Below are 12,004 nucleotides of genomic sequence, written 5' to 3'. Positions count from 1 at the left end.
TTATTTACTTGAGAGCAAGAGCTCACACAAGCAGGGCAGAGAGGCAGATGGAGAAGAAGACCAGTTCCAGCTGACCAGAAACCCCTTCACAGGCTTGATCCCAGAACCCAGGGATCATGACCTGAGCCAAAGACAGACACCCAACCAACTGAGCCACCCAGGCACCTGGGTTATGTCCTATTTCTTAAGCTGAGTGTTCAGTGCACAGCTGTCCATTTTATGGCTATGCCTTAAAACTTCCCATATATACAAGCCTTCTTTGTTTCTTTCTTCCTTCCATCCTTCCTTCCTTCCTTCCTTCCTTTTTTTTTTTCTTTAAAGATTGTATTTTATTTATTCATGAGAGACACAGAGAGAGAGAGGCAGAGACACAGGCAGAGGGAGAAGCAGGCTCTATGCAGGGAGCCCAATGAGGGACTTGATCCTCCAGAATCACACCCTGGGCTGAAGGCAGGCGCTAAACCGCTGAGCCACCCAGGGATCCCCACAAGCCTTCTTTCTTGTTCTCAGTAGACCAGTGGCCTTTTCTTCAGGCAAACCCTGCAGAAATAACATTTATAGACCAATGGATTGGCAAATGTTAAAGATCCTGATAATATCCAGGATTGGTAAGGGTGCAGAGAGAAAGAGTAATCTCATTTATTGTTAGAGTGTAAGTTTATACAAGTATTTTGGGAAGTTAATCTGGCAATATTAATAAAAAGTATTGGGATCGCTGGGTGGCGCAGCGGTTTGGCGCCTGCCTTTGGCCCAGGGCGCGATCCTGGAGACCCGGGATCGAATCCCACGTCGGGCTCCCGGTGCATGGAGCCTACTTCTCCCTCTGCCTATGTCTTTGCCTCTCTCTCTCTCTGTGACTATCATAAATAAATAAAAAAAATTTTTTTAAATAATTTAAAAAAAAATAAAAAGTATTTGCACATCTTGTAAACCCTTTAACCTAGTAATTCCACTTTTAGGAATATGCCCTATGAAAATCCACACACATTTGCCCAAAGACAGATGTGTAAAACTGTTGACTATGGTACTGTTAACAACAGTTACAAACTGGAAACAACATAAGTACCCACTCACTCATAGGTATGGAATTATCCACACTATGGAATACTACACTGCTGATAAATAAAATTCTGTGAACTGACAGAAAATTATCTCCAAGATAAAGAAGGAAAAAAGCAAGGCACTAATTCATAAAATATGACTTCCTATTTAAGTACATATACATACACATATATGTTCATAGTAATTGCCAACTCCCATATATAGCAATTACTATGTGCTGAGCCCTACTGGGCTCTACATGCTTTATATACATTAATCCATTTACTTCTCATAATAATACTATATGGTGAATATTATTATCAACATCCTTATTTCATAGATGACAAAACCAAGGCACAGACACTAAGTATCTTGCCCAAGGCCCTATAACTAACAAGGGTCAGAGCCAGGATTCAAACCCAGGTCCTGGGGCTCTAGAGTCGGTGCTGTTGATCACGATGCCAAGGGCATTTCTAGAATGTAAGCACATGGGAAAAAGCACTAAATTTATACATATTAAAAAAAGGACAAAGGAGTAACGGAACCTTCAGTTCATACTTCTACAGTTTTTTTGTTTTGTTTTAAGATTTTATTTATTTATTTTTTTTAATTTTTATTTATTTATGATAGTCACACAGAGAGAGAGAGAGAGAGAGAGAGAGAGAGAGGCAGAGACACAGGCAGAGGGAGAAACAGGTTCCATGCACCGGGAGCCCGACGTGGGATTCGATCCCGGGTCTCCAGGATCGCGCCCTGGGCCAAAGGCAGGCGCCAAACCGCTGCGCCACCCAGGGATCCCAAGATTTTATTTATTTATTTGACAGAGAAAGAGCACAAGTGGGCAGAGGGGCAGTGGGAGAGGGAGAAGCAGACTCCTGGCTGAGCAGGGAGCCGGTACCAGGCTTGATCCCAACCTGAGCTGAAGGCAGACACTTAACCGACTAAGCCACAGTGTTTTAAACTTTAGCAACAAAAATGTGTTTGTGCAGCCTGGTCTAGTAACACATTTAAATAAACAGAAGGCAAGAAAAAGCGCTAAACTTGGAATTGGAGGTGGAGTCTAAGTCAAACTGAAATCTATTAGTCCTTGAGCAAGTCACCTTATCTCTCAGGGCCTGGTGTCTATCTGCAAAATGGTAGTGATAATATGTACCCTGCCTACATTTAAGGCAGACAGGTAGAGATGCAAGATAGTGTGAAAGTGCTCTGGAACCATAAATCACTCCACATACGTGAGACAGCATTACTTTCCCAAGGAGCTCTGGGACGACATGGGGAGGAGGGTGGGTGAGCCAGACCATCTACATGAAGCCTGTGAACAAATCTAGGATTTTTTTCTCTGGCACCTTGGCCTCCAAAACCAGAGAAGCCAGTCTGCAAGGCCATGAACTTCAACCCACAACCCCAGCCCAGACCTAAGGAGGGAAACCCAGGCCCATCTCTGAAAGGTGCTACTAGCTGTTTTCTGGAGCTGGAATGATCTCAGGGCTGTGAGCAGGTCCCAGGGAGCTTTAGGAACACCCCAAAATGTCTAGCAGGGTAGTCCCCTTGGGGACTCTCCAAAAGGCAAGATAGAAAGTAGAGCCTTCTTCTCTAGGGAAAAAGCAGCAGTTATTCACAAGGTAAGCAGCCTCTAACCTCATAAACATTCTCGGGGAGAAGCCCAGCCACCTCCAAATTACAGGCAGCCTCTTGCTTCTGTTCAAACAAATCTCCAGCTGTGAGTCACTTCTCAGAGCGGGGAGGGGATAAACACATAGCTGAAGGGTTAGAGATCAAGGCGCTGAGGAGAAAGGATAGGGAGATAAAGAGGGAGGCCCCAGAGGTTCTCACACCCCAGGCTCATGTGCCAGGGGACAGATCTATGGGAAAATGTTTCCCTTGCTCCCATTCCCCAGGCTGCTAAGGGGGCCAGAAGCATGGGTGGCAGGTGAGGTCAAGGGTCTTTCTAAGAAGAAGTAGGGCAGTGAATACTGTCCTTGAGCTGGAAACCAGCATCCTTAATTCTTCTTCACTCTGTAACCCATTCCTCCCTCACTCTGTCCCTCAGTCCCATCCCCTCTCCCACCCGAAATGTATGCAGTCTCAAACGGCTACAGCAGCCACCTCAGGTGTCCCCTTCTGAGTAATGAGAATAGCCAGCTCCCAAGAGGCCAGGACAAGGAAAGCCCCAATAAAGTCACAGAGGGCCAGATGGGGTGGTTGGAGCTTATCCTGTCTGGGCTGCCACTACACTCTCAGATTTTGGGCAGCCTTGGTTCTGGCCTTTTACAGGGCTCTCTAGGCCAGAGATGGCCCTTTGTTAAGTATGATACAAAGAATTATTCCACTCCTTCCCACAGATTAGCCAACAAAACAGGTGTCTACTTTTTGTCCAGCTACCTGCCCAGAGGCATGGGCTGGACGAGCACTAGGCAGAGAGGCAGCTGGGGTGATTGGGAGGTGAAATGACAAAAAGGATTTAGGGTGGTACCCTACATGGGGTAGCCTTTCTCATTACCTAGAGACCTGGCCCACAGAACCGCTGGGGCATAAGAGGCCTCACACACACTGAATGTGTACAGGAGGGTGGTGGGCTCCTGAATGCTCAACTCCTGCTGTGCCAGTGGCTCTCCAGGAAACCTGCCAGTGCACGGCCAGCCCGGGATGAAGGGGCAGTTCCCCCTCCCCTCTGTCGTTATTTCATCATTTATCATTTTTGTGCCCCCAGACCCTAGAAGATCATTTCCTTTTTCCTCCTTCATCTACCCATCTCCACCATACCCTATATTTTCTTCTCCTCTTCCTGCCCCTGCTGGCCACGCTTAATCTAGGCACCAGCCTTCCTGGCACATACTTATTCCCCTAACTAAACCTCCCCACCCCTAGGAAACAAAAGTATTTCACAAGACTCTGCATTGTGACCCAAAGAGGCATGTACCATAATTACTAGCAGGCGGGGAAGCTTGTCTCACCTGCTCTGAACACATGTGTCTAGAACCGAAACCATCTGGGTGAACACCCCATCCCCCACCCCAGAAAAATATGACAAACACCAAATGCCAGGTGATTGGGTAAGCTTCCTATCCCAGATCCTTTGGCAGAGCTCAGGATGCCCCAAATTCCTGGCAGGCCTCTCTAGAAAGTAAGAACCTGGCAATGAATGGGGGAGACAGGATGTTGTAAGGAGGAATTTATGGGTTAAGCTTGGGACAGGTGTCATGAATGGAAGGAACGACAGTCGACAAACTTGAAAGGCTCCTCCTCTGCCCAGGAGTTTCTTCCCTACTCTGGTGTCACAGAGCCAATATTTTCACCATTTAAGAATTCATTCATTCTTTGGAATAAGCCTCAATGAGTCCAGAGGAATCCTCTGTCAAAATCCAAATAATCTGACCCAGCAATTCCATCATAGGTAAGTCTCTCCAAAAGAAATTAAAATATACATCTATACAAAAAGGGGGGGAGGGGCACCTGGGTGGCTCAGTTGGTTAAGCATCTGCGTTCAGCTCAGGTCATGATCCCAGGGTTCCTAGGATGGAGCCCTACTCAGTGGAGAGCCTGTTTCTCCCTCTCCCTCTCTTCCCCCTTCTCATGCTCTGTCTCTCACTCTCTCAAATAAATAAAACCTTTAAATAAACCCAAAAAACATGTAAGTAAATGTTCAGAGCAGCATTATTTATAATAGACCAAAAAAATAGAAACTACCCAATCATCCACCAACACTTATCCATGATGAACATATGTGATAATATATCCATGCAATGGAATATCATTCAGGTTTACTTATTTATTTAAGATTTTATTTATTTATTCATGAGAGACACAGAGGCAGAGACATAGGCAGAGGGAGAAGCAGGCTCCCTATAGGAAGCCAGATGAGGGACTCGATCCCTGAACTCTAGGATCATGACCTGACCCGAAAGCAGAGCTGAACCACTGAGCCATCCAGGTGTCCTATCATTCAGTTTTAAAAAGGAATGAAGTATAGGGGCCCTGGGTGGTTCAGTTGGTTGACTGCCTTTGGCTCAGGTCATGATCTCAAGGTCTTGGGATTGAGCCCCATGTCTGTCAGCAGGGAGTCTGCTTGTCCCTCTCCCTCTGCCCACCCCCCACGCTGGTGCTCGCTCCCGTTCTTTCAAGTAAATAAAATCTTTAAAAAATAAAATTAAAATTAAATTAAATTAAATTAAATGGAATGAAATACTGATTCCTGTTACAACATGGATCAACCATAAAAACATCATGCTAATTGAAAGAAGCCAGTCACAAAGGATCGATCATACATTAGATGATTATATTTACATAAAATGCCTAGAACAGGAAATCTCAGAGAAAGAAAATAGACTAATGGTTGCCTAGGGCTGGGTGAGTGGGTTAAGAGAAAATGAAGAGTGACTGCTAATGGATTAGGATTTCTTTATGGCTGAAGAAAATGTTTTAAAATTGATTGTGTTGATGACTGTACAACTCAATGACTACACTAAAAGCCACTAAACTGTACATTTTAAATGGATTATTTGCGCAGTCTATGAATTATGGCTCATTAAAGTAGTTACAGAAAAAAATGAGGCCCATCGTAAACCGTCAATAAATCATAGCTTTAGTTAAAAAACAAAAATTTTTTTTTTTTCTTTTTAAGGAATGGAGTTCAGGACTTGGTATTAAATAATTCAGCGGGGACGCCTCGGTGGCTCAGCGGTTGAGTGCCTGCCTTCAGCCCAGGGAGTGATCCTGGAGGTCAGGGATCGAATCCCACATTGGGCTCCCTGCATGGAGCCTGCTTCCTGCTTCTCCCTCTGCCTGTGTCTCTGCCTCTCTCTCTCTCTCTCTTTCTCTCATGAATGAATAAATAAAATCTTTAAAAAATAAATAAAATAAAAAATAAACTAATTCAGCTTCTGAGATCCTAAAGGAATAATATCTATTCCAGTGTAAAGACAAAAGGTTCAAGCTATAGCTGACAGAAAAACTCCAAACCACCCCAGCGTTGAGAGAAACTCCCTAGCCAAGATTGATCAAGACAAAAAAAGTAGAGAAGATGGAAAAAATGCAAAGATTCTGTGGAAGATTAGTATTAAAGGGAATCATCTTACCAAAGAGCCATCATGGGACATCAAGCTGCCTAGGCCATGAGTCAGGAAAAAGAGGAAAAGGAAAGGGGCCTAGAGCAGGATGCTTAAACAGGAACCCTAACCATCACTCTTCTAAGACCAGTCCTGGCTGAGATGGTACCAGCAAAGGTTAATCTGGGTGCACTATAGGCCTCTTCTCATCCTCGAGACCCTCTACTGGCAGAGGCAAGGGGAAAGGAACAGATAAGAATAAATGTGAACACGATGAGAAGGAGCAAACCTTGACCAGACCAGGGAGTTCTCATACTCTTCCTCCATCCCTTGGGTGGGGGGTATCATGAAAGGCCAAAACAATCTCATTTATGCCAGTAGGAAGAGCAAACAGAAAATAAGAGCTAACACCTGAGCACTTATCATGTGCCAGGCACGGTGCTTAATGTTTCATACATTTTATTTTATTTAATCCTCACAACATGGGACACCTGGGTGGCTCAGCAGTTGAGCGCCCGCCTTTGGCTCAGGGCGTGATCCCAGAGTCCCAGGATTGAGTCCCACATCGGGCTCCCTGCTGGGAGCCTGCTTCTCCCTCTGCCTAGTCTCTGCCTCTCTGTGCGTGTCTCTCATGAATAAATAAATAAAAAATATTTTTTAAAATATTTTTTTAAATAAATAAAAACCTTAAAAAAAGAAATCCTCACAACAACCTTATGAGAAGGGTGCAATTATTAGCCCTGTTTTACATGTGAGGAAACGAAGACTGAAAAGATTAAGTAATTTACTGAAATGATCTCAGGCAAAGCAAACATCAAAGCCCTGACTACAGCCCCACTCTAGCATCAGATTCCCAGGGCCAGGCTCTTAACCACAATGTTACTAACAGAAATGATAGTTCAGGGGAGCCTAGGTGGCTCAGTTGGTTAAGCATCTGCCTTCTGCTCAGGTCATGATCCCAGGGTCCTGGGATTGAGCCCCACATCGGGCTCTCTGATTGGTGGGGAACCTGCTTCTCCTTCTCCCTCTGCCTACCTCTCCCCCTGCTTGTGTGCTCTCTCTCTCTGTCAAGTAAATAAATAAAATCTTAAAATAGAAATCATAGTTTAGCCAAAAATTGTGATGTAGATACACTGGGAAGATGGGAGAAGAGAAAGGGAGTGTGTAAGGGGCGGGACTATAAACTTCCCTATAATTTCTACAGCAGGAAGCCAATAGATGTCTAAAACCTATAAATCAAGAAGCATCACTAGAAGCATATTATTTAGAAACATGAGGTTAAACACCAAACAAGAGTGCTAAGAGTTGAAGGTGGTGTCTCCATGGGACAGGGTTTGGAGCAGGAAACTGCTTGCTATTTTCTTTTCTAAAGCCTTTTGATAATATTAAATATTTTTAAAATCATGTACATATATTCCCTTGGTTGAAAAACATTTTTTTTAAAAGATTTTATTTATTTATTCATGAGAGACACAGGTAGAGGGAGAAGCAGGCTCCATGCAGAGAGCCCAATGTGGGACTGACGGGGGAATCAATCCCAGGTCTCCAGGATCAGGCCCTGGGCTGAAGATGGCGCTTAACTGCTGAGCCACCCAGGCTGCCCTGAAAAACAATTTATAAAGAAAAAAAGAGGCCCACCTGGCTGGCTCAGTCAGTAGAATATGCAACTCTTGATCTCAGGGTTGTGAGTTCAAGCCCCACATTAGGTGTGGAGCCTACCTAATTTTTTTTTTTTTTTTTTTAAAGAAAAAGAAAGAGATCATTCAAACCAAAGTCTAATGTAGTGAATTTCTGTTGCTTTTGCTACACAACTTCCATCTTCCTCTACTGGTAACAACACTTGGTTTTGCTCTGGACAATCTCCCTCCTTTACTAGATAATCTGGCGGGACTGTTTATCAATCAAGGAACCCTACATTGCCCTACAAGGTGGGTGAGGGACCAATGACACCCTCTCCTTGGAACCTTGAACAGAATGGCAAAAAAGAGCTGGAACCAATACACTCAGGTGTAGAAACCCTCCACTTATACAGATCCAAGACTTTCCTGGTTCACTTTTTTAAATTGAAGTATAATTGGCAAGGTTACATTAGTTTCAGGCATACAACACAGTGATTTGACAACTCTAGAGTTACGCTATGCTCACCCTAAGTGTAGGTACCATCTGTCACTATACAACGCTATTATATAACACCATTTAAAAACAGGGAATGCTTCATGAGTTTGCATGTCACTCTTGCACATGCTAATCTTCCCCATATTGGTTCAATTTTAGTGCATGTGCTGCCAATACAAGCACCCTTGGTTCAGAATTTTTAAGCTTTCCCTTAAATTCTGTGACTGCCCATTTTCTCCTAATAAATTCCTCCTCTGCTTAAGTTAGCTAGAGTTCCTCTCTGCTGCTTATAACCAAAGGAACTTAATGGGAATGTCTAATAAAAATGTCTGAGGTTTGTTTGTGCTTCCATTTGCCAGTATAACTTACTACAGTGCCTTGCAAACTCCTCTGATTTAAAAAAAAAAATTTACCTCAAGATCTAATAAGCATACACACACACATATATAATATGTATACATACATATAGCTGAGACAAAACTTTTGCCAAAAATATCCACCCTAACACTCTGATAGCGCAGATTCTATTTCTTATTTTTCTAAGACTTTATTTTGTTTAGAGCAGTTTTCAATTCACAACAAAATGGACAGGAAGGTACAGAGATTTCTCAGGGTCCCCTACCCCCATACATGCATAGCTTCCTCTATTACCGCTATCACCCACCAGAATTGTGTATTTGTTACCAAGAATGAATCTACACTGACACATCATAATCACCTCAAGCCCATGGTTCCCCTTAGGGTACACTCAAGTAAAGTGAATAAGGTACATTCTGTGGATTAGGACAAAAAAAAATCCTCTGTGCTCTAATCATCTCCCGTCTACCCTCCAAACTCCTGGCAATCACTGATCTTTTTGTTGTCTCTAGTTTTGCCTATTCCAGAATGTCATATAATTGGAATCCACTTCTTTTCTAATGCTAGGGTCCTAAATCACTGGTGGTGATGATCTGCAGTTTGAAAAACATTGGCTCACTGTACCTCCTGCATCTGCCTCCAACAATAAAATTAATCCAAAGACTATATTAGCCATATTTCCACATCCAAGTGTGATGCACCAAAAGGCACATGGCCTGGCTGATAGGGAAACATCAACAGAGTCCCAGGGTCCTGACTCCCACTAGGACATACAAATCAATTAAACTGTCTACACTGCTGACACCAGGAGAAACATCTATTCATTTGCATACTCAATCACTCACTTGGTGCCCACACTGACCATTCACTCCATGGTGTGAATATACTACAGCTTCCTGGGGACTGTCCAGAGCCATAAATTCTAACCTAGCGCTGGCTCAGAGGAGAGGAATTCAGGGACAAAGCCTGTCTCCTGACTGATTGTTTACCATCTCCTCCCGGTCCTTAACAGCTCAGGAATGTCTCCAAGAACAGATTCCAGTAATGCTTATTTCATTCGCAGCTTTGAAGTACAATACCTCTCATGTCCAGCCTAGGGAAAAGGAATAAAGGGAGTTTCTATTTCCCCTTGTTCTAAACATCTCTGATTAGGTTCAAACTAATTCATAGCTGGATACTGACTGAATTAAAGAATTTACTTTATTCTTTAATTATTTGGCACTATTTTCCTACTGACTACTTCTCCCCCATGAGGCAAGGAACAACAAAACATCAAGGGACAGAAGAGTGTGTCCAATCATTCTCAACAGTACCAATACCTTGGTCTTAAGACCCTCCCAGATCTCTTTTTTACAATAAGCAAAAAGAAACCCAACACCCCTCTCCTGTATTTTCCTCATACCCGCCTCCCTACCTCAACCATTCCAAGACAGTGAGCAAGAGCATGTAGTAGGTCTGGGGGCTGACATAATAGAGGATGGATTTCTTTATTGCTAGGAGACTGGCAAACTACCAAAAATGAAGGATTGGGGGTTTGGGCAGTAGCTCGACCCGTAATGTGGTAGAAACACTCATAGACTGGACAGAAATGGAGAGGAGACTGTGAACAGAATTAAGTGATCATCTGCACCCTAAACCTGAAATGAGAAACTATCCCACGAGTTATTCTGAAGAGCCATAATTGGGGTGCAGCAGGGTTAGCTCCCTCAGGGGGCATGCTGAGACTAGATGCGAGGAAGGGACTCAGATACAGAGCGAAGGGAGGGGGAAAGGAGGATACACACTTCCCATCACCTCGGCTCCTATTTCAGTCCCCCCAAAATAGCTTGAAAATCCATGAGACAGTACACACGTATTCTGGGTCAAGTTCCCCAGCAAAGCCTAAAAGCAGCCACAAGGTACCGTCCTCTGCCTTCGAAGAGGAAAAACCATAGGGTCATCCGGGGTGGAGAGGAACCAGGGCCAGGGAGCCAGGGAGTGAGACTTAGCACAGGAGGCCGTCCCTCTCCTCAACCCGCACGTCGTCCGGAAGCGCTCCCGCGGGTCACTTCCCTTCCCTTCGCCTCGGTTTCTGGCCACTCCTGCATCCACCTGCCCGGGGCCTGGAAGCTAGACCCGGAAACGAGGTGAACAAACCGTCCCAGGAGCCACTGGTTGGCCGATGGGGGTTGGGGAACCAGGAGAGCTGCAAGGGGAAGGAGAAATCGGGGCCGAGTGGTGACCCGCAAGCGGGCAGCCCTATCCCTCCTGGCGAAAGGGGGAGCTCCTGGCCACCTGGGCGTACCTGGAGACCTGCCGCCCCACCCTTCGGTTCAAGCCCTGGGATTTTACTCCGTATCCTTTGTCTTCTTACTGACCACCCAAAGCACCATTAAGTTCTTGGGAGGGCCTCTGAGACCACAGGAACCACAGAAGGCCTCACCTCCCCGTCGGACACCCACAGCCCCAAACACAGAGATCCTCCTACGACCCACGGGACGCCTGGGGGGCGCGCAATGGATCCCCGCGCGGGGTCCCGGGAGGAGCCGCAGAGCCCTCCAGGGGGCAGGGAGGCCCCGAGTCCCCGAACGGCCTTCCTGCCACGACCCCCACGACCCCCCACTGCCCGCCACGCGGCGGCAGAAAAAGAGAAAGAGAAGCGCGGCGAGAGCCGACGGCCTCAAGCCGGCCCCAGGCGAGGTCAGCGAGCCTGGCGCGAGGCGCAGGAGGGACCGAACTGGAGACCGGGAGCACCGGGCGGGGCAGGCAGTGCGGCCGCTCTTACCGCAGTCGGGCCCTCCGGGCGCACGTCCACCAGCGTGCACCAGCTCCGCGTCCCGTTCATCCTACTCGCGCGAGGGTCGCGGCACACGGACCTACCCTCCGCCCCGCCGTCCGGCGCCTTCTAGGCGGGCGCGCGTGGAACCGCCCCCTTGTATAGACGCGTCGGGGGCGGGGCTGCCGGCTGGACACGCCCCCAGATGCCTCCCGCCAATGAGAGCGAGCCGAGGAGCGGGTGGGCGTGGCCGGGAGCGTCCGGACTCGCCGGTCGGCTCTCAGAGACATAAAGGTGTTTATGAGGCTACCTGAGGGTGCTCAACCGGGGTTTTGCCTAGCCCATATGCTTGCATCTCAAATATTCTTCGTTAATCTTGCTGCTGCCTTTTCAACTCCAAGGTCACTGTTGGTGAAAGAGAATTACCCTGCCTGCCCCTGAGAGGACAAGTTGGAAAAAAGCTTCCATACATTCTCCTCTCCCTATATATAGGCCACTTTTGTGGAACCGAGCAAAACTTTCCCCCATCACGGTAGAAATGCAGGCACCAGAGGCCAACTTACTCAGACTGGCCCAAGCCAGTCTGGCAGGTGCCCTGCCCTGGCAGGAGGCCCAGGCCAAAGTCAAAGCCAGCTTGGCTCTGGGTGGGGCTTGTTATGTAGAAGCTATTATATCAAAGTTGCACTTATAT

At 46.3% G+C, this 12,004-nt stretch overlaps 1 protein-coding gene and 1 pseudogene across 2 annotated transcripts in view; both read right to left on the bottom strand.

Moving 5' to 3' along the window:
• The window catches only part of TUFT1 (tuftelin 1), a 48,693-nt gene extending 37,221 nt beyond the window's left edge, over positions 1-11,472 (bottom strand). Inside the window, exon 1 of one of the 2 annotated variants that reach the window (XM_038562253.1) lies at positions 11,323-11,472. In XM_038562253.1, coding sequence (XP_038418181.1) covers positions 11,323-11,382 — 60 coding nt within the window. In that variant the 5' untranslated portion in view covers positions 11,383-11,472. The remainder of the gene's footprint in view (positions 1-11,322) is intronic. The other variant, XM_038562252.1, reaches the window with a different exon arrangement.
• LOC119864076 lies at positions 8,285-8,384 on the bottom strand (annotated as a pseudogene).
• Positions 11,473-12,004: the final 532 nt, after the last annotated feature.

This window comes from Canis lupus, chromosome 17, assembly GCF_011100685.1.
Source record: "Canis lupus familiaris isolate Mischka breed German Shepherd chromosome 17, alternate assembly UU_Cfam_GSD_1.0, whole genome shotgun sequence".
Classification (NCBI taxonomy): domain Eukaryota; kingdom Metazoa; phylum Chordata; class Mammalia; order Carnivora; family Canidae; genus Canis; species Canis lupus.
Note: the sequence above shows the minus strand (reverse complement) of the source record. Positions and strands in the feature narration are given on the sequence as shown.